At 39.4% G+C, this 23785-nt stretch overlaps 1 protein-coding gene across 2 annotated transcripts in view; it reads left to right on the top strand.

Annotated features, from left to right (window-relative positions):
- Nucleotides 1-23785, top strand: part of ROBO1 (roundabout guidance receptor 1) — a 1158618-nt gene that overhangs the window by 1098281 nt on the left and 36552 nt on the right. For both annotated transcript variants that reach the window (XM_082690172.1, XM_082690173.1), the window contains 7 exons: nt 858-979; nt 4034-4205; nt 9014-9211; nt 13818-13844; nt 15313-15355; nt 20755-20909; nt 23422-23757. In XM_082690172.1, the coding sequence (XP_082546298.1) occupies nt 858-979; nt 4034-4205; nt 9014-9211; nt 13818-13844; nt 15313-15355; nt 20755-20909; nt 23422-23757 (1053 nt within the window). The remainder of the gene's footprint in view (nt 1-857; nt 980-4033; nt 4206-9013; nt 9212-13817; nt 13845-15312; nt 15356-20754; nt 20910-23421; nt 23758-23785) is intronic.

Genomic DNA, 23785 nt, shown 5'->3' with positions numbered 1-23785 from the left:
AACATTAGATTTTGCTAAGAGAATTTGTCTAACTGGAACTGCTAAAAATCAAAATTCTGTAATGCTTGACTTGCTTTAATAGCCTGTATAAAAACGTACAACCATGAGCCGTATTTTACTTAATGGCATAGGTAGGATATAGTCAACTGCTGAGAACTAAAATTCACATTTAAAGATGAATATGTTCTCAATTTGCTTGACTTTCCATTAATTATCTTCCAACTCACTTATTGAATGTTACTTTGAGTAATGATTTATAAATACAGTGAGTAATGTTTTGGTTTGCCCAGGACTTTCTGGGATTAGCATTTTATGTTTATTCCTCATGTCCATGGCCACGGCCATGTCATGATTGGCCACCTTGACCTGAAATTTCAATCTTAGTATTTACATAAAGGTAAAAAAGCTTATACATCACAAGTATACTCTGTAAAAATAACCAGAATTTTTCCTAAAATCTGCTTATTATTTTGATTACAGAAATGATGGAATGTAGTTAACATCATGAATGATTAATATATATCTTTATACTTTGGAACATTTGTAGGGAGAACATGGGACTGAGGTTACAGGGAAGGAAGAATAAGAATTTTCCTGAGCTGTTTTGTGGAGATAATCTACATACTTTTGTTTATGGAAAGTGCATATTAACGAAAAGCTTAGCAATATTGAGGAGAAATTTAAATCAGTTGGGACTATTCAGACTTGAATGAGATACCTCTTTAAAACATATGGGTATATTGACATTTTGACATATTGACATAGGTTTGACATAGTTAATACTTGACTTTACATGTTGTGTCTGCCTTGAATGTTCTCTTATATACTCATAATGTATCCAATTTTTAAAACAATAGCACCCAGTGCCCCACCCCAGAGTGTAACTGTATCAAAGAATGAAGGAAATGGAACTGCAATTCTTGTAAGTTGGCAGCCGCCTCCAGAAGACACTCAAAATGGAATGGTCCAAGAGTATAAGGTAATGCATATATAATAATTACTGATGGACACCCTTCTCCCCCTACAAAGAAAAGCAAAAGAAAAAGCATGTCTGAATTGTGGATATTTGGCGCCATCTGCTGGTCCATGTAGCAATGTAAAATTATCTTACTACTGCACCATTTTTTCAGTAATCATGGAATAATTCTTAAGCCATTTGAAAAAAGCAATCAATTTAAAAGAAGTCATCTAGAGGGTCAAAAATCTATAGGTCCATATAATTTCACACAAAAAACAAGTATAAATGCCAATAAAAAAGGGATTTGTTTGTTTGTTTACCTTAAAAGAATAGCTTAAATATATTTTGCAGGATTGGGTTGCCCCATGGAATTGGCTAGGAGTCAAATACTATCAAATAGAGTTTGCTTGCCTGCTTTCCTTTTGGCACATTTGAAGTTTTGGAACTTTGGAGCTAAGTTGGAAAATTTGTTTTAATGTGCATGAAAGGTTTTTTTTTCTTGTGAAGCATGTTTTAGTCTCCAAACAAAATTTCATGTCTCAGAGGAGATTCAGTTATAAGTTTATGTATGTTTAAATGAATTTTAAAAATATAAGATGGCAAGCGACTCAATCTGGTAATTCTGATAATTATTTTGACCTGTGAAGTCATCAGCTCTAGTGACTAAATTTAGAGTCTCACATAGATTTGTTTTGAGTAAGTATTTTCAGAACATGCCAAGATACAGTTAAAAACAAAGTTAAGTTCATGAAATATATCCTATCAATGATTCTGTATTATAGGAAAGTCTTAATGGATCTATGATAAATGAGTAATTGATAGATTGAATTGGGGAAATCTCAATAGAAAATAGATTTTACGTGTCTTTTTTTCAACATATATGTAAACACATTGCCCATTAGGAGAATTTCAACTGTAAAACATTTTTTCTCTAGATACTGTTTTATGTTTCCATGAAGCCTGAGTATTTTTCTAGTTACTAGCTAAATCGTGATACTTAATAGTTCATCTCATATATGTGAGTATTTTACACTGTCTCTGTTGATGCGAAACTGATATTAAAAAGGTGACCACATTTATCTTGTAAAGATTAATTAGATACTAACATCAGAATCACTTGTAGACTTATCTTCCAAACATAGGTACCTGACGACCATTCTTGGAGATTCTGACCCCATAGGTCTGTTGGGGGCGGTTTGCATACTTATCAGGGTAGATCTTTCCAAGGTGATTCTGATGTGCACACTTGGTAAGGCTTGCCAAATAAAGACCATCAATGTTCCCTCAAGTAGCAAATTGATCTGGACAATAACCAGATATACTGAGCTTCATTTTTGGCCTAACATTTTCTTAAAATGATTTTTAAAAAACAAACTGAAAGCCTTTTCATGAAATTTACCAGAATTTTAAAAGAGTGACATTTGAAATATTTAAAATAGTGCCATGAATGTCCTGTGAATGTTCTAAGATATTTCAAATTAGATCTTCTAATGTCATTGAGTCATTGAAAGGTAAGAGTCTCTACAATCTAAGTGTTTTCTTGTGAATTTCAAGGTTATCTCAAGACTGGGGAGTGATAGGATGCTATGGTTCTGTCCAGAAAAAATGAACTGTTACAGAGATCTTTAAGGATTTAAAATGAGGTGATGTCTCAGCTCTCAGGCAAAATTGTGTAATGCAGCATTTTCCCCTAAGAATCAAAACTCATTTCTCTCCAGAAGAAATGCAGAAGGGTGGATTTCACTTAACTTCATGGTCAATTTAAAATAATAAAATGCCTTTCAGAACCTGATTGACTGGTACAAAATCAGTTTGTGGCTTTGGTTCAGCTGCGTAATGTAATTGGGGGAAAAAAAAATCACAAAGGACTCTTTATTTCCAAATGGTCAGGACCTGGTATAGAGTCTGGCCATTTGCTAGTGTTATGCATTGAAACTATATTAAAATAATATTAACTTCCAAAGAAAAAAATGAAAGGTTATTGCTCACATGATAGGGGACACTGATACTCCTAGACTTATTTTAAATCCTATTTCCTATTACAGTTTAGACAATAGGCTACTTGAGGCTAATCCTACGTGTTGCTTGAGGACATCATAAAGAATATAGAGCATGTTTTACTACTCCCTGGACCATTGTCTTATGGTAACTGAGTCCAAATACTGTCATGCACCATATCCAACTTCTTAAACATTGCAGAAGATCACTCTATGGCTAAATAATCCTTTAGTGAAATTTAAATTAAGGATTACAATGTAGTTCAGAAGTCTTAATTTCCTGAAAATACTTTCCTGTCACAAATATCCTTATCAAAGTTAGCGAGCTCTACAATAATTTTCTTATCAGAAGATCGTTTTTATTTCAAGTCAAGTATGTCTTGTTATTCTTTACAATCTCATCTATGTTATCAAAGACTAATTAATATCACCATTTAAATACAAGATTGGAGTGCTAATTTTCTCTCATGGATAATAGTATGACATGCCTCAGGTTGAGGAGATTCAAAGAAAGAGCCTAACTCCTTAGGTCCAGGTTTATTTATGTATTTTGAAGTAAACTCTACATGCAGCATGGGACTCGAACTCAGGACCCCAAGATTAAGAGTTGCATGTTTTATTGACTGAGCCAGCTGGGTATCCCTGTCCAGTTTTATTTTTAATAACCTTATTTTTGAAAAGGTACTTTATAGACTAAATTATTGTTCTTATCTGGGTAGACACAGTATTTTGCAAAGACCTTTTTTTCTGGCAAACAATTTCTAGGTTTAAAAAAAAAAAAACCTGCTGATTTGGGCTGATAGGAGCCTATTTCTTTGAGCAAAGATTTGTAGACTTTCCTAATAGACTCCTTGAGCAGTATATGAGAAAATTCATAGCGGTCTTAAAGGTACTGCTAACCCGAGGTTGGAATGGAAGAGCCTGCTCAGAACTAGATCCTCGGGAAAAATGACTTCTGCCGCATCCTACATCAGATCCATGAAAAGTCTGAACTTGGTCTAAGACCGAAATACCATGTTGATCTTTGCATTAACTTACATAATTTACCAGCTTCAACTTCCTCGTGCTCTTCTTACAGGTTTGGTGTCTAGGCAATGAGACTCGCTATCATATAAATAAGACGGTGGATGGTTCTACCTTTTCTGTGGTCATTCCTTCTCTGGTTCCCGGGATCCGCTACAGCGTGGAGGTGGCCGCCAGCACGGGGGCCGGGGCTGGGGTGAAGAGCGAGCCACAGTTCATCCAACTAGGTGAGATCCCCGCTCTGGTTTGCAGTCCATCCCCTTCTTGGCTTTTGGAAAGAAAATGACAAAAATGATAACATTAGCTTTATTTCAAATATAGGTGTAATAGAGTGTATAAAATATATCTATGCCCTATTATATAAATATATGTTATAATTATATAAATACATAATATATATCACAACTAAACTGAAACTTAGCCAAGCACACATTTTAAATTATATTTCAAGCAAACGTTGTCCGCATTCACTGTCATCCTAATTCCATCCTATTGAATTTTCTTTTCCTTTTTTTTTTTTGTTTTTTCAACAAATACTATTAGTTGAACATCAAGGATACCTCCGTGAACAAGAAAGACAGTCTGAAACTTCATAGAATTTAGATTTATTTGGATTAAAAGGAAACTTCCTTGAAAAACTTAAACTTGGTATTAGAAGTTTAAGCAATATACAATTTATATTTACCACTCTGGTGTCTATTTAAAACCGTAATTGCTTTTTTAAAAATTTATTTATTTATTTGTTTGCTTGTTTATTTGACAGAGATCACAAGTAGGCAGAGAGACAGGCAGAGAGAGGTGGGAAGCAGGCTCCCTGCTGAGCTGAGAGCCCGATGCGGGGCTCGATGTGGGACTCAATCCCAGGACCCTGAGATCATGACCCAAGCCGAAGGCAGAGGTTTAACCCACTGAGCCACCCAGGTGGCTCAAAGCTGTAATTGCTTTTCATAAGAAAAGATAGATTTCAATGTCCAAGAGAATTGGGATGCAGTTATATGCTAATTACTTAGAAAGGTAAATACCATGTGTGCTTCAGAAGTGGTTAGAGGAATTAGGAAAAACATTTAGAAAAAAACTGACAGAGAAGCTTTGTTATTACAGTTTCCTATAGGGAATGTGGCATGAATATGAAATACAAATTAGTAAGTGGTTACTGGTAAAATCTAAAGCAAACAACAACAAAAACAATTATAAATGGAAAGGGGAGAGAAGAGCGTTGCTATCAAGAGATTGCATTTAAAATATGAACAATGTTGGGACGCCTGGGTGGCTCAGTTGGTTAAGCGGCTGCCTTCGGCTCAGGTCATGATCCCAGCGTCCTGGGATCGAGTCCCACATCGGGCTCCTTGCTTGGTGGGGAGCCTACTTCTCCCTCTGCCTCTGCCTGCCACTCTGTCTCCCTGTGCTTTCTCTCGCTTCTCTCTCTATGACAAATAAATAAATAAAACCTTTAAAAAAAATAAAAATAAAATAAAATATGAACAATGCTGCATGTAGAGTCGGCTTTGGTTTATTCCTTTCAGATCAGAAGTTAAGCATTAGTAAGATTTTATGTCAGGAGAAGGATCAGTTATATGCATTTTTATACAAGTACAAAGTATTGTTGCATTTGGTTGATAATTGAGGACATCCTAGAAATTGTTTCAAAACAAAATTGGGAAACATTTGGCTTTGAATAAACTTTATTGCTGTATAAACTTTTCACTCAGTCTGGAAATTCCTATCATTGTTGTGTTGTTAAGACCGAGCTATCTGCTCTAACTGATGTCTTTGCCGAATCTCTGTGGTAAAACATGATAAATTTCACCTGGAATGCCGTGATCGTGGGGCAGGACTCTGTTCCATGTGGGCATGGTCACGGGCTGGTGAGGCTTACCTTTTTAACATGGAGCTTTCAAGGCTGACCCAGGCCAGCAGAAAGAAGGCAAAGAAACCCGCAGTGTGGGGGAGGATTGAATGGTGCAGGTCTAGGATTCGTATGCATCTCTGCTGGGCAGAACTCTCGTGGGATTTCCAATGGATGAATGGGAACACCGCCAATGAAGTCACTGGCTAGGGAGTTACCTCCTGAAAACTCCATCGTGTAACAGTAACATTCAAACCTTGAGAGGAGAGCTTGCACTATCGCTACAGCCGTGGTCCAGAATTTGATCTGGGGATTATCTTTTTAAACAGTGCTTACATATGCAACTTTAAAGCAAAAGTCCTCTCATGGTTTATTTCAAGTTCCTTTATTACAAAATTACAAAATAGGGAACTATGTAAAAGAATTGCTTGATGCATCTGTTACAACACTTGGTTGGACCTGGAGAAAAATAGTCTAAATACAGACCTTTTACTCAAAGAGTTGCCCAGTTTTATGAAACCATCAGTATTAACTTATTAAAATTGATATTATAGGTTATAATGTGATGACCATTTACCTATTTTTATAACATACGACTTTCGTCCTTTCTCAAAGATGTGTTGGAAAAGGACCCTGTGTAATTTTATTTATTTAAGATTTAAATCAGGGGATTTAAGGGTCAAATTGGTTTTCTTGAAATTATAAATGTGTTCCAGTTTTCCATATCTTAATATAGGCTCAGCTGCAGGGAGGCAAAGACTGAGATGCAGAGTGGCTGCTTTAATTCATTAGTCACACCACACTTTTTTCTGTTAAGCCCATCTGGTCGCCTGCATGGAACCTCTCCTGCCTGTCTCCATAAAATCTGAAGCTACCCAACTTAACCTTGCACAAACTACCATGAAATCTATAAACTTAGGAGATGCAAAGAATGTATCAGGGGGGGAAAAAAAAAAGAATAGGTCTGCTTGAACTCTCAGAAGATGAAGTGCTTTTAGGAAAACCATAGATAAAAGAGCCTGGAACATGGAATAAAACTTTCCATCAACCAACCGTTGAAGGCAGGTGACAGAGACAGTTTATAAAAATAGGTTTTTCAGCCTTGACCCTCCATAGAATAAAATCTGGAATTCTTTTAAAGAAAAAAAAGTAATAAAACACATGCGCATGTGTGCGTGTACACACACACGCACACACACACATGCACACACACACAGGAGTAGCAATGTAACTACCATTATACATTGATGGGGTGTGGAATCTTCCCAAGGTGGTTTCCTTAGCCATGGAATGATGCTTATTTTCCTGCCATTTTATTTTCCTGCCATTGTCTTATTGGGGCACCATATCATTTAATAAAAAAAAAATAATCTGTAGAATTTTCTTCTGTTTGAGAAATGTTCTTCATATATAATAAGCTATACCAATTATTTTTTCTGGGGGAAAAAAAGGAATTTTGGACTGGAATGAATGTTTCTATTTTAAAACAGATGATGAGCAGCACATTTTCAGAGTCCAATAAAATTAGACGACTGTAAGAAAGCACCATTCCTAATAGCATGGGCAAACACCTTCTCATTTCACCACATGTTGTGGGGGCAGAACATTAAAACCACAGGCACTAATGGGACTTGTGCCCACTGGGCATCCTCAGTGCCAACAAAGTAGGATATTGCTTTGATCACAGAACAAGGGTTTGTACTTTTCTCCAAACATTGCTGACGGCTCCATATGACTTGCTGAAATGGTGGACTTAAAAAAAGAATCTCTTAGTAGGTTTAAACATAAAAAAGGAAATTTACATTGCCAGAAATTCCATCAATTTTAAATTACCGAGTCAGAAGAACAGAAAACATGAGCCTTTTCGACTATTTGTAACACTGGATAGTTCTTGTCCGTATTTAATGTTCTTGGGTCTATTGCTGGTCATGGCTGTTGTTTGAGAAGAAAGAGATTACTCAAAACCAAACAATCAGACTTTGGGGCTGGTTCAGTTAGTATAGCATCCGACTCTTGATCTTGGGATTGTGAGTTCAAGCCCCACTTTGGGTGTAGAGATTACTTTTAAAAGAAAAAAAGAAAGAAAGATTATTCATAGTTATCTCAGTGGTAACATTATCTTAAATTTTCTTTAGTGTTATGTTATACTAAATTGTATAGACCCTGTGATGGGCATCTGGATGGCTCGGTCTGTTAAGCGGCTGCCTTTGGCTCAGGTCATGATTGCAGAGTCCTGGGATAGAACCCTGCATCGAGTTCCCTGTTCGGCCAGGGTTCTGCTTCTCCCTCTCCGTCTGCCTGCTGCTCTGCCTGCTTGTGCTCGCTCTCTCTCTGTCAAATAAATAAATAAAATTAAAAAAAAAAATTGTATAGACCCCATGAACATAGGCTCAGATAATGTGTTTCTAAGACATTTTAGAGTCTTATAATATAGTCATGTAGTTGGGGGATTCAGGGAGGAGGAAAACACACACCTTTTTTTTCAATATCTACCTTAAGTGGGAAATTACATTTTATTTATTATCATTTTAGAACATGTAATTGAGAAGTCTGAGAAAGTTCATGTCTTTTCTATACAACTTATTTGCTACCCCTTATTTATAGACTCCTGTTCAAGCATTTGTGTTTAGTGTTTAGAATTGTAATTTTGTATTTATCTGTTAGCTCTGTCCTCTGAAACTTAATCTAAACAATGAAGAGTTCCATGGAGTTAAAAAAAAAAAAAAATAGAACCTGTGTGTCATTGTCATATTTTTAAGCACATTCCACAAAATTATTGTGTCCTGTTTGTTTTGAATTAAAATAGAATGACTGTAATTTTGCTGAAAATCTCATGGACTATTTTAATTGGCAAGGGTGGATGTCACGGAATGAAAGAAATGATTGTCTAAAAATTCACAAAATAATGATAGCCATATTCTTCTTTTTTTTTTAAGATTTTATTTATTTATTTGACAGACAGAGATCCCAAGTAGGCAGAAAGAGAGGAGGAAGCAGGCTCCCTGCTGAGCAGAGAGCCCGATGCAGGGCTGGATCCCAGGACCCTGGGACCATGACCTGAGTTGAAGGCAGAGGCTTTAACTCACTGAGCCACCCAGGTGCCCCTGGTTGCCATTTTCTATGAGACAAGCATGCATTCATGAGGTCGCCGAGTTTTCGACCCATATTAATCCCAAGATGGCTTTTCAGATTCCCACGGAAACCCGGTGTCGCCTGAAGACCAAGTCAGCCTTGCTCAGCAGATCTCCGACGTGGTGAAGCAGCCCGCGTTCATCGCGGGCATCGGGGCCGCCTGCTGGATCATCCTCATGGTCTTCAGCATCTGGCTCTATCGACACCGAAAGAAGAGAAACGGACTGGCGAGTACTTACGCGGGTATCCGGAAAGGTATTAGCTTTCCTGAGTTTTTCCATTTTTTTAATATGTTTCGGTAACTCCTGATTTGAATCTGTGGCTCCCAACGATTCATGGTTATCCATCTGCTATATTAAATTATTGTAATATGTAAAGATTTTCAAAGTGCTTTTAGGGTGATCTAGATAAGGATAAGGATTCCTCTCAAACAGCAAGGCTTCGACAGGGCTTATCTGTTTGAGGCTCAGTTCCTTGAAACTATGTTTCACGAAGGTAGGTTTCCCCTTGGTCGTTACACCATCTCGTGTGCCCTTTGGGAAGTACTTCATGGCTTTAGATTCTCAAAGAAATTCTTTAATGTCCTTGTCACAGGAATTGTAAATACCAGCCTCACACGGTCTCACACAGCTTTTACGGGAGTGTGGCTGCCTTTGTGATGCCAGAGATTATTTATAAAATAATTATTTCATGAGCATTTCTGATTAGTTATAAGGTAATCATTCCTTAGTGAATATGGAATGCCCAACTAGATGATGTGCCTCCTCGTGCAGAGAGGAGGGTTAGTTCTTTTTTGATTATTGTATTTAAGGTCACGGAGTTGAGTGTGTATATACTGTTAATCCCTGATGGGGCTTTCCTCACAAGTGTGTCTATAGTGTTAGAAGAGAAAGTTTGCTTGATTGCAGTTATTTACAATTTTATGGACGAGCCTAGTGTGCTAAGGTCTGCAGACATTCCCTGCCTCCACCTCCCCAACAAACACACGAATCAGTTCAGGGCCACTGATAAGTACTACTACTACTTAGGACTCTTAGGAGAGTCCTAAGTTATTTCTTTTGTCCAACAAGTTACCTAGAGTGCTCCTTTTTGGTACAATTATACAGTCACCATAGTACTTTTGCTTGGCTGGAAAACAGGTTTTTTTTTTTTTTTAAGATTTTGTTTATTTATTTGACAGAGATCACAAATAGGCAGAGAGCAGGGAGAGAGAGAGAGGGGCGGGGGAAAGCAGGCTGCCTGCTGAGCAGAGAGCCTGATGCGGGGCTCCATCCCCAGAGTCTGGGATCATGACCTGAACCAAAGGCAGAGGCTTTAACCCACTGAGCCACCCAGGTGCCCCTGGAAAACAGACTTAAAGAGAACTACCAATGAACACATCCCTCTCACACTATCACTGGCCCTTTAAAAACAAAAGTCTACCTATCTTCTGAAGATTTTATTTATTTTAGAGAGAGAGAGAGTAGAGTATGGAAGTGAGTGTGCCCTAGCAGGGAGAGGGGCAGAGGGAGAGGGAAGCTCAAACAGACTCCATGCTGAGCAAGGACCCAGACATGGGGCTCAAGCCCATGACCCTGAAATCATGACCTGAGCTGAAATCAAGAGTCAGCGCTTAACCGACTGAGCCACGTAGGTGCCCCAAGTCTACATATTTCTTTTTTTATTTCCCCCTCAAATCTACATATTTTCTAAGCAAACATTTCCTATATGTCTTGGCCAAGCCCTTTCTCGAATCCGTTATATGACAAAGTCAGAACTTGCAGCGCTAGCCAAAATTTTTCTCAATGAGTTCTATTGACTGTCCCTACAAACTTACAAAGCAGCCTGGGACCGCGGTCTAAAATATCTAAAATATCTAAACACAGGGGTCTTGGCAAAAAGGAGTCAACGCAAATTCATCACCCATGTGGTAAAAATACAGCAATGTGCCTCTCCGCTGTGGACATGCAGCTGTCTCTTCATGTACATGCATACATTTGCTGTGGCATGAGCATCCTTAAAAATCTTTTTTGCAGATATGCGTTCTGTCTAGAGATGAAGCAGAATGTCAGTGTCCCTCTCGCCTGTGAAATGGAAAACAAGGCCGTGGAGGTGACTGCCAGGAGAGCTGGGGCTCATTATGTCCCCAGAGTAGAACAATGTCAGGCACATGTGGGACTGTCTACAACCTTTGACTTAAATCCAGTGCAGGGAAGGGGCTTGTGGGTGTCCCTGTGTCACGGAGCGGGGGAGGGGCAGGGTGAGTTGGGAGCTGCATTTTGAAATCGACTTTGAAGAGGAAAAGTGACTAATTAACGTAGATTTGTAGAGATTCTCGAATGCTCCAGGAATCTTGTATTTCTTGGTGCCATGAGGGGCTGCAGCTGCGTAGTTATAACAATTTAATGCTCTATAGTGTCTTGAAATCTGAATGTGTGACATGAAACCCCCCCTTCCTTTCTGAAATGCCTTTTCTTTCACTAATGGACTATAAGCATGCTGGCAAAGGCCTGTGAGCTCTTTGTGCGAAACCTATGAAACTAATACCATTGTCCTTTTAACTAGCTTGTGTTTAAGCAGAAATCATAGAACATAATTACAAATGTAATTGGTGAGCACTTGATTCTGCTTTCCTCACTTTGCCTCGCTGGCAATTTTTCGTAATTCTGTTTCCATCCAATTAAAAAAATAAAAAGTACCTCCCCTAAAACCTTAAATTGTCTATGCCAGAAACAATGCCGGTAATTATAAAAAAAAAAAAATGAAAGATTTTAAAGAAATAGATATAAAAGACCCTCTTGACCTTTAAACCATCAAACCAGCGTGTGACTTTGGGTAACAGTGAGTGTTATTAGCCTCCCCCCTCCCCCCACCATGTGTACCCGTAGATAGACTCTCCGCTAGAACACTCAGGATCCCTCTCCACGAATGTCCACACAGTGCGCCAGCATCGCTGGGTAAAAAGAGATGATTCCATTATTGGAAGCTTTGAAAATTAAATCATTCTTTGGTGTACAAGCCATTAAAAATTTCATTTAGAGGGACCTCTTTTCGTGTCTTCTGCAGTGATTTTAACAGGCTAGCAGTTAGCTAGGAGGACTGACAAGGACTTTTCATATTTTTTCTCTTTTCCTTATGTCCTTGTGATTGCAAAGGAATGTTCAGGCACTCTGTTCTTGCTCAAATAGCTTTATTTTTACATGTGCCTTTTTATTGATTTATTTATTTATGAAGACTTGTTACTATAACTCGGAATTTTTTTTTAATCTTTTTTTTTTTAAAGATTTTACTTATTTATCAGAGAGGGGGGGGGAGAGAGCGAGCACAGGCAGACAGAATGGCAGGCAGAGGCAGAGGGAGAAGCAGGCTCCCTGCTGAGCAAGGGGCCCGACGTGGGACTCAATCCCAGGACTTGTGGCTGAGTTACGTCAAAGCCCTGGAAAGACCTAACTGAAAGGAAACACAATAGAGTTCTTGAGACAGGGAGGGCCTGCTGCGCTGCCAGGGAAAGCCAGTGTATCAGCTGGGCACACGCGGCACTGAAGTTTTTGTCCATGTTCCTTCTAGTGTGCTCAGCGATGGTTTGGTGGCAAGTGACCATCACACCGCATTGTCCAGCATGGCAGGGTGGAGCCCCAAGGGCTCTAGTCCTAAAGTCAATGTCTTGGAGACATTCCAGGGTGCCGTGGAAAACACATTTTTGGCAGCTTGTTGACCCACGATACGTGATCAGTAGTCCAGTTTGTGAGTATTAAGGATTTCTTAAACGCCAACTTGAGTCTTCCAGGCAGCAGGGAAGATTCCCGGGCTTTCGGGACCAGGGGAAATGTTTACTTGAAATTAACGTGAAGGGCTTACAAAATAAGTCAGCCTCCTCCCACCGTGAAATGACACGGAAACAGACTGCGGTGTATTCAACACCCAGGAATGGGAGGAGGTAGGAAAACCCCCCGGGCGGGGGTGGGGGTGGGGGTGGCGAGGCTGCCACTTTGAAGGTCTGTGTTTCCGTTTCAGGCCTTACTGATTCGATCACGATTTATAACCGCAGAGTGAGGGTTTTCCGCAGGGGTGTTACCGTTCTATTGTTCAGCTTCTAGCGTGACATTTAAAAACGGCACAGCCTACCCGGAGAATGCTTCTCGACGTAAACTATAATGGAAAAATTAAAGTTTAAAACTCCCCATTTTTTTCCAGTCCATTCACAAATTTCTATAATGATAAAAACCTAGTATTACACTGTTTCTAGGATAAGGTGTCAGGCATTTCTCAGCAGTGAAACAGTTTGGTTTTATGGTTCCCTTTGGTCCAGGTCTTTCTTCCCTTCTTTCTTCCGTCCCTCCGTCTCTTCCTGTGTTCCTTTCTTCCTTCCTTTTTTCCTTCTTTCTTTCCTTCCCTCTTTCATTCTTTGCTCCCTTCCTTCCTGTCTCTGACTCTCTTTCTCTGAAGGATGAATACTGAAGCGCACCTATTAGTCCGCGTTAATCAGCCTTTACTTTCAGAGCTCTAGATAAGGTTCAAGCGAGACCCTGATAGTATTTGTTTGAGCATCCGTCAGCCAATGTTTGGAGATGATTAATCGCAGAGGATTCCCGTCTGTCCTAAGGCCGGGAGCGCCATCTCTGGGACCCAACTTAGCAGGGTCATTCCCAGGCGAACCCAGCACGACTCCCAGGCCAGACACTTGAGAATGGTACCTGTAGAGACAAGCCCCTCCCTTTCACCTCAGATTTGGTGTTACTCCTCTATCAGAGTGTCAGAACTCCTGGCTTAGTTATTTACATTTGTTTTATGTTCCGCTGTCTGCTTGATTTATACTAATGTGATATGTTCCCTTTCTCTCTTCAGCTTAATAACTGGTTTATATTTTGTTTTGATTTTTCAGTCCCGTCTTTTACCTTCACACCAACAGGTATATATTTGCACTTACCCTCCTCCTCTTCTTTGTCAGTTTGGCATGTGTTGTACTGTTGTGTTTCTGTTTTTATTTCGTTTTCTGAAGTTGGTTGGGGAGAAGGACTTAAGACGGAATGCAATACTTCATTCACTCACGTCAGGTGTGCATGTGAAGTAGAAATGGTTGGTGATGCTTTCTCCCGCCATGTAATACAGTTATGTATTCACGACCCCACGCTGCCTCCTGGCCTGGCGCGCACGTGTCTCGTTAGATAGATGCTCCGTTTCCACCCTCGGTATGATTTAACATGCTAATGATCTTATTGATTATTTCCTACTTGGCAGTCCATTTTTTTCCCCCTTAACGTAAGCGTTCACGTTTCCCAATGAAAATTTCTCTCCCTTGCAACGCTCTGTCCATAGAATCAACGTTTTTGAAGGGGAATGAAAATATCCAACACATGGGAAAGATAAAACTTTGTATTTTCCCAAAGTCAGAATCCTAATATTTTGTTCTATTCGGTTTCTTTCAAAGTGGGTCCTCTTCCTTCACATCACCTTTAATATCCGATGTACCTGAAGTCTTGCCTCCTCGGTTTTAATCCAGTTATTATAATCACTGGAAGCAGTTATCTCTCCTTAACACACTCCCTGTTTGGAGTTCTTCTAAGTAGCAGAATTTGGCAGCTTTTAGAAACCTATTTCTTCTTAGAAAATGTGTCTGTATTTACAGAAAAGCTAATCTTCTTAACCCCTTGCCTAACTGTGTGCAAATCTTTGTTATTGGTAAATTTTTACACCCATAATTTATTAGGCTGAGAATGCTTTCAAGAGCATTTAGATGTATTGTCACTATATATACACACACGTCTGGTGAAAATATAATGGGAGGGGGTTCTGTAAGCCACATATTAATTAATTAAGTCATATTAATTAATGGCATACTTCTGTGTGTAGAGGGAGAGAAGGTTTACTTTAACGTTTATCTTTGTCTTACTGGTATTCATACTTCTGGGACAATAGTCTTGCCATTTTTTCCCCAAATTTTAAAATTTTAATTATATATGTATAAATCATGCAATTATAGGCTCTAATAACAAATTCAAAATAGAAAACTATGGGAATGCAAATGTAACAATGTGTAATATATTTAATAACAGTGTATTCAAATTTGCTTTTACTTAGTTCTCAACCTTATTGGCACATTAAGACAATAAGGGTAACATATTTAATTCTATATAATCCTAAAAAAAACTAGCTGAACTGGAAACCTGTCACTTTCTGTGATGGTTTTGCAATGCTTCTCAGTAGAAGGTGAGAAAGTATTCCATTTTAGAAAGATACTGGTGGATGTAATAACTTTCAATTTTATAAATGTAAACATGTCTATTAATTGTTTCTTTTTCTTTTTTCTTTGTTTTTGTTTTCTTTTTTTTGTTTGTTTTTGTTTTTGTTTTTGTTTTTTTTTATTTGTAACATTCTAGTAACTTATCAGAGAGGAGGTGAAGCTGTGAGCAGTGGAGGGAGGTAATTATCCTGCTTCTTTTGTAGATCCTAAAGGGAATTCCAGGTATCTCATCTTGTCTTCCTCAATGACGTCACTTTCTTTGCATACAAGGTGTAAGGATGAAATGTGTTCCAATCTTTTAGAAATACTGTAGAACCGAGATTGTTTGTACGCCAATGCCATGGACGGAAGCCGTTGCATCTTAGCAAATGAACACCAGAGGGCGCACTTTAACCGGGAAAGACAAACTTGCTGCTTTAGCCGATGATTAAAAGGAGTTCAAGTAATTAAGCAATGGCATTTATGAAGATTAAGAAATATAGCTAGTTAACAGATACCATCAAAGAAAAAGTATTCATTTGAAAATCCGCTGAACACAGCATTTGCTCATAAGTTGTAGGTTAGGTTTGTGTGTTCTTGTGAATTCCGCTCTCCTTTTATAGGGGACTGTGTTGAAATACAAATACAACAAGAAACCTAGGTTAATACAGAGCTTTTCTTTTCTCTTTCATTAAAATGCACCTCAATCCTACATGTATTATTTGTTGTAATTATGATCAGTGAACTTTAATATATTGACAGAGAAATCACAAATTGATGTGACAGGCAGCTTAAAAGAGCTGAAAAAAGGGGCACCTGGGTGGCTCAGTGGGTTAAAGCCTCTGCCTTCAGCTCAGGTCATGATCCCAAGGTCCTGGGATTGAGCCCCACATCGGGCGCTCTGCTCAGCGGGCAGCCTGCTTCCTCCTCTCTCTCTGCCTGCCTCTCTGCCTACTTGTGATCTCTGTCAAATAAATAAATAAATAAAATCTTAAAAAAAAAAAGAGCTGAAAAAAGGTATATGTTACAGGAGCCAAGCTTCTGGATTTTCTATAATAAGATGATGTTTTTCCCCTCAAACCAGCAACATCTAGCTTAAAGTAGAAGAACAAAAAACTTGCAATCAAAACCGTTTTCGAATTCAAATTCGATTAGCTTACTGAGTGTTATGCTTTGCCCAGCTGGATCGGATCTTTGCAACTGGAAAAGACAAAAATGAGGCAGGTGTTATTTCTGAGTCCAAGGAGCATGCCCTACGGGGAACAATGACTGAATTTAGCATATGGCAAAGAGTGATTTTAAGAAAGTGTTGACCGCCACGCCTGTACGAATATGGCAACAAGCAGTGATGTTTCCTTCCTGGGACCAGGGCTAGCTTACGGTTTTCATACCTGAGAAACCAAGCCAGCCACGGGATGACCCAAAAGCTGGGGAGGTCTTCACAAGGAATAAATTCACTTGATTCAGACTGTTTTTTTTTTTTTGTCTCCAGGGACATTCCTTTGAAATGATAGCCCAGATATTCATGAAATAGCCCTCATGTCCGAATTCAGCATAGCCCATGAAGCCAGCCACCTGTAGGGTGTTGGGGGTCCATTCCCCACCTCTGAGGGCCTCAGCCTCCAATCCACTGCATCAGCCCACCTGCCACTCGCCAGTATTAGGTTCTCCTATGGGCCCTAAATCCATCAACCTGGAATATGCTCCCCCTTCCCCTGTCGGTTTGCTGAGCGTCCCCTGCTGTGTCCTCCAGGATCTTTGTGTGCTGTGTAAATATCACGGTTAAGCACCTAGCATGAGGTAATGGAGTTATCTTTTGTTTATATCAGGTATCAGGAAATTATGGCTCCTGGGCCAAGTCCAGTCTGCCACCTGTCTTGTCTATAAAGTTTTATAAGGATACAATCCAGACTTCGTGGTTAACGTATTGTCCGTGACTGCTTTCCCACCACGGTGGCAGGGTTGAGTCGCTGCAACCAAAAATATGATAAAGGAGAAGGCTAGAAATCTTTTCTAGTCCACAAAATGGGGAATTTAACCATTCCCAGGAGAGGGGACATGAGGATTGTGACAAGCAAAGAGACCTCTTCCTAACCTAGAAAAGGCAAAAGACTTGGCAAACAATCCAGAAGAGGACCAGGGAAGCAGGATTAAGTGGCTGTTACATCCCCATCCAAAAACCCTGCTTAACATCCAAACCACAGCGTAGACTTAGGAATAACCGAGAAGTCCTGAAGAAAGGGGTGAGAAAATCAGCCCTGAGAGAACGCCAGTAGATCATTTCCTCACAGTGGAAGATGACAAGGAAACAGAGCTCGGGCTTTGCTTCGCTCTGAAATACTGTCCACTCTCAAATCTCTCCCTTGCTCCTTTCTGGATGTCAGGAGCTCTTTCAGGCTATGAATTAAAGGAAGGAGGAGATAGTTTCTAGGCAACCCTTACTTCCAGCCCCCTTACTCTTTTCTCCAGCCCTGGGACCCTCTAGTATTTTATTTTGTGGTTTAGGATTTCAGATGGGTTTTTTGTTTTGTTTTGTTTGAGTGAGTGAGTGAGTGAATAGAGTATCTGCCGTAGGAGGAGCCAAGGAAATGGAAGTAATCACTACATAGTTATTTAAATGCAGTGTCCTCTTTTCCTTTGTGACACAAATTTATCCCCTTCATAGGAACTGGAAGAAAAGTTTGGGTTTTCTGAGCCCCCCTGTCTTCTTTTCCCTGATAATACTGTCCTTGAAGAGACAAAGAAGAAATAAGCAAAACTCAGATATATCAGTATGAAAATTCAGCCTCTAATATTATATGGTAAAAAGATATATTTTAGACACCTGTTAACTACTGTAACCAGCACTGAGTTTGACCTCTGCTTAATTTCTTATTGTTGGGTAGCTAAATCTGTCTCGTACACACTACATCATCTTAAATGCAGAAAAATAGCCTATGAGATCGGTAGTTTAAAAAAGCCCCTAATATCTTTATCAGGGTAGCTGCATATGACCTTGACTTCCTCAGAGACTTATAAAATATACACATGACATTTTAAGATTCATTATGGGTCAGTAATGTATGGTTCACCTTCTTCCCCAAATAATTAGTATTCCAAATACAAGCCTAAACCAAAGCCAGGATGTGAATTGTTAATCTTACTTCCTGTTGGAAATCACCCACCCCTATGGAAAGTCCTTTCAGCTTGTGATATCAAAACACTCACTTTCAAAGTGCTTTTGGAGAGAATCATGGTAGCATAAAAATATTGTCTGTTCCTTTTGAAGCATGTAAGTCAGACTGAAAAATTTCCACTTGACCCCTCCTTTAGACCCATCATATCTCCACAGCGTCAAATATGGAAATTTATTTTCAATAACTTCTATAGTGATATCACACTGGGTTTAAGTTCAAGAGGAAATAAAATAAGGAAAGCTAAGGATTACTAGATGCAGAATTTCTCTAACCAACATCTATGCAGAGACTCCAAACTCTGGGATGCAGCTTGCATTTAAATGTTTTCAATTTCAATGGTTCGGCAAATTGGCTCTTCAAAGCATGGTTTTATAAACAACATTAGTAACAAATTTGCTCAGTTTTAACAGTGTTATTCTGAATTTTGAGACAGCAGACACTTCCCCCAACTCCTTCTTTTATATGAATGCTTAATGACAGTAGGAGATTTCAGCACTCCCTGATATGTATGTTGATAGCATCCTGGATTCCAGTGTGGATTCCAGAGCTGGAGAATTTGGGCTTGAATCCCAGCCTCTGTCATTCCTTCGCTTTGTGTAGCTAACGTTTTGTCTGAGGTTTCCTCATCTGTAAAATCTGGAAATAGTGGTAACTACTTGTGGGATGGTTGATACAGGTAAAGAACTGAGAACAGTGCCTCACACGTCAGCAAAAACTAAATACTCATCTTTTTTTTTTTTTTTAGATTTTATTTTTTTTTTTATTTATTTGACAGATACAGATTACAAGTAGGCAGAGAGGCAGGCAGAGAGAGAGGAGGAAGCAGGCCCCCTGCCAAGCAGAGGGTCCGATTCGGGGCTCGATCCCAGAACCCTGGGATCATGACCTGAGCTGAAGGCAGAGGCTTTAACCCACTGAGCTACCCAAGCGCCCCACTCATCTTTTTTTATTTTTAATCTTTTTTTTTTTTTAAGATTTTATTTATTTATTTGACAGACAGAGATCACAAGTAGGCAGAGAGGCAGGCAGAGAGAGAGAGGGAGAAGCAGGCTCTCTGCGGAGCAGAGAGCCCGATGCGGGACTCGATCCCAGGACCCTGAGATCATGACCTGAGCTGAAAGCAGAGGCTTTAACCCACTGAGCCACCCAGGCGCCCCTATACTCATCTTTTATTACAGATACGTATATGCATATGTACATCTGCATATGTGTACAGACCTAAAAATTGTAAATCCATTTTCTTCCTTTGGAGGGAAGGATTTTCCAAATAGCCATCATTCGCAGTAGTGAGTTTCCTCAGTTGACTCTCTGCGCGTCACGGAACCCCAAAGGGTGAAGTGTCAGGTTCTTGCTTCCGGGGAAACGAGCAGCATGGTTATCGCACTTCGACAAAGAAAATGAAAGCGTGAAGCAAATCTTTGCAGAATCTGCAGCACCGGTCTGTTCACTGGATCGACAGCACACCTTGCCATCATCACCTCTTTGCTAAATTATCAAATGGAGTCGATGTTGGAGAAGGACATGAGGAGCGCCAGGCTGGGACTCTAGTCTTCGTCTCTGGCCCTAGGGGTCCAGGCTTTCCCACTAACAGCCCTTGGTGCACTTTTCATTCCCAAAGCACAGGGAAAGGGCATGAATGTCTGTTGTGCCAGAAAAGACAGGAACACTAATATTTCCTGCAGTGGACGTTTTTCGTTCTACCAGATTTAAGTCCGTAGCTTTCCTTTGTTTATGGAGGGGATTTATGGCGGTTTACCCTGTCACCATCACAAAGTCCTGACAGCCTTCCAGAGCTGTGCACAGAAACCTTGATGAGGCTCCAGGCCCCAGACTCCCTGTTTCTTCTGAAACATGGTTTTGAAAAAAATTATGCTAATACGTTCGCTGTGAAGGATCCATTGTCTGAGTAAAGAAGCTTGTTCCATTCAAGAAGAATCATGAGTTTTTTCATGAGTCAAAATGAAGGAGTATAAACTGTCTCCACTATGGTATTCGTTCAGCAACTCAAATACCACAACATATAGGGAATCCATGGTTCCAATTCCATGTTGGAGTTTCAGTTGCTGCGGCTAAAGTAGAGCATCGTCAACAGTACAGTGTTGTAAGTCTGACGTACGACTGTGCCCGTTTACAAAGTGATGGCCCTGTACACGGAGGGAAGTTCTCAAGACATCGTATTACCTCACAGCTACCGTGTCAAAAAAAAAAAAAAAAACAACGGTAAAATAAAAGGAATAATAATAGCATTCAGCACAGCTGACCAAGTCATGTGGGAGAACAAGATGAAGACTGTGTTGGAAGTCTGAATGGGAAATACCATTTGCTGTTTATAAAACATGTGCTTCTATGTGTGTGTGTGTGTGTGTGTGTGTGTGTGTGTGTGTATATATGTATATTTTTTATTTTTTTATTTTTTTATTTAGGCCAGGACTTCTGAACATCAGCGAACCCGCCACACAGCCATGGTTGGCAGACACGTGGCCCAACACCGGCAACAATCACAATGACTGCTCCATCAACTGCTGCACGGCAGGCAACGGTAACAGTGATAGCAACCTGACCACCTACAGCCGCCCAGGTTAGAGACGCACAGACAGCGCCCTAAGCCTAAGCACAAGGACTGGCCACAAGAGGGTGCATTTCTTCCCCTCTCCCTACCTCAGAAAGGAACATTTGGCCAACATTTTCATAAAATGTTGACTGTTGCCTAGCAGGTTACCCTGATTGTCTATTTTCTTCATCCCTCTACTTCCACACATCACCTTCTACCAGAGTTTCCCAGGATGCAATGGGAGAAGGGAGAGTATGTACTCAAGAACAGAGTAAACAAGGAAAAATGAAATCGCACAAAAGCATTCCTCTTTATGAGGATGTGTGTATTTATACTTTATATCGTAATTAATTATTTTCAGGATTTGGGGAATAGAACAGATCAAAAAGTTTATAAATCTCTAGAATGAACCAAAGTCTTTAACAGCAGTGACCAAAAGAATAGAAACTCTACAACAGTAATAAAAAATTGTAAACAAAAAATGAAATTCCCAGATTTTTATTGTATACAAGTAAATCCCGAAGACATAACACATATGTGTCTTTTGCAGGTGTGTATGCATACCTTTATTTTATATTACATGTTTTTGGTTCAGAATTATGTGTGAGTGAATTACTTCATTAAGATTTCGTGCCAAAATGTATTATTAAAATATGGATGTAAGTATGGTATATTGAGAGGGGTGACAGAAAATTACTTATGATTTCTTGCAAAAAAAACCCCAACAAAGTGAAAACCTTCAATATCCCAATTGAGAAATATTAAAAGAATCATAAAGAATCAAAAAATAGGAGTAGAGATTTAAAATAACCTATGGAACTGATGAAAAGGGAAATAGAAGCTAGCATTTAAGTGAAGATGTTATGCTCCATAAAAAATCATAGTGTGGTCTGTGTGTAGCCTTAAAACAAGCCCAGAGTCTCCACTGGATACGGAGATGAACATGGATATGACCTATCCATGTAGCTATGTCCCTGTTCTCCAGAGGTCCATATTCTAGTTATACAGATAAGTGCTCAAATTTTTTAAAAAGACTGTGTTGAGCCCTGTAAGAGACAAACAATGGAAATACCCGTTTAGATTAATAGGTAGAGCTGTGTTGTCTCATATGGTAGCCTCTGGCGACAGGTGGCTATTTACAGTTAAATGAAACAAAATACAGTTTAAAATTCAGTTCCTCATTTGCCCTAGCCACGTTTCAAGTGTCTAGTAGCCACATGTGTCTGGTGGCTCCCAAAGCAGACCATGCAGAACAGAGCATGTCTATTATCTCAGAAAATTCTATGGAATCCCACTCATGTAGAAAGATTAGGGGAAAAAAATGAAATTGACAAAACCATATGGCCTGGTTACCTAGAAATTAGAAATCAGAATGACTAAAGTCCAGGGGAATCAAATATTCGTGTTCCCTGCTCGTTTATTGTTAAAATGGGGAATAGTTGAGTTCCGTATTACAGAGAAGTTGCATATTTCTCTTAAGATTATATTCACATTTACATCTTTAGTAGCAGCCGTGTTAATTTTTCATCAGCCTATCAAGCTGAAAACCAGTCTTCAAGGTGAGCTGTTAATGTGGGTGCCACCATGAACTACATGGATAAAATAATGGTATTTTTAACCTTTGTAACTTGACAAATTTTTTTTATTTAAAAATGTTTTCATTTAAATTATGATTTTAGCTCTTCCTGCTGTTTTAATATTTTCAACTGCAGGCTTTAAATATTTCTATTTATTTAATTTTAAATAGTCCATCAGTTATTTCATTTCCTAATACTTCAAGGAGGAGGAGCAAATTAGAGGGACGTTGAAATAGTAGACAAATTAGATATTATTTCAGGCTTTCTTTGATTAAATTATTCAGGCTCCTTGTGGTTCGTTTTATCTTCATTATTGTCATTTTATACTTCTTGGGGTGTCTTTATGAAACCATGAAAAAGTGATTATGAACTATCCTTCCCTGATAATGATTATCCTACGTGACCTAGGGAAGATTCAGTAAAATTACCATACACGCTATTTACTAGCCCTTTACGTCTGTTCCTCATACCTTTTGATAGAGTTAGTTTGTAGACTATTAAAATCTCAAGCTCTTGGACGGGTAGGCAGATTTCTCCCCCACGGTTGGTCTGGATTATCCGCATACATGCTTTGTTCTGTTGCTTCAACGACTAACCAGTAGCTTCCGCGAGGTCAGTAATTCCAGACTAGAAAATATACATATGTGGCACATGAAGATATTCACGTGTGTATTATTTAGGTGAAATTTTTATTAATGGGGTTGTTAAAGGAACATCGTCTTAAATTTAAATTCAAAATTCGTCCCTGTATAATTGCTCTGTGTCCTCTCTCATTTCCTCAATTTCGAATTACCTCCTTCAGAAAGGGCCCATGGGTACCGAGCCCTTTTTATTGACCGTGTTTAAGCTCCTTTTTACTTTACGTAACAATTTTACTGTGCCTCACGAAGCTACTTACAGAGAAATCTAGAAGGAATAACCATGCAGAATGACTTTTTCCTTTTCCTCTCCGTTGCACGTAGCGGATTGTATAGCCAATTATAACAACCAACTGGAAAACAAACAAACAAATCTGATGCTCCCTGAGTCAACTGTTTATGGTGATGTGGACCTTAGTAACAAAATCAATGAGATGAAAACCTTCAATAGCCCAAATCTGAAGGATGGGCGTTTTGTCAATCCATCAGGGCAGCCTACCCCTTACGCCACCACCCAGCTCATCCAGTCAAACCTCAGCAACAACATGAACAATGGTAGCGGGGACTCCAGCGAGAAGCACTGGAAACCGCCCGCCCAGCAGAAGCAAGAAGTGGCCCCGATTCAGTATAACATCATGGAGCAAAACAAGCTGAACAAAGGTGAAGAGCTCTGCCTTTATCCCCAGCC

The sequence above is a fragment of the Mustela nivalis genome (genome assembly GCF_964662115.1).
Source record: "Mustela nivalis genome assembly, chromosome: 1".
NCBI lineage: Eukaryota > Metazoa > Chordata > Mammalia > Carnivora > Mustelidae > Mustela > Mustela nivalis.
Note: the sequence above shows the minus strand (reverse complement) of the source record. Positions and strands in the feature narration are given on the sequence as shown.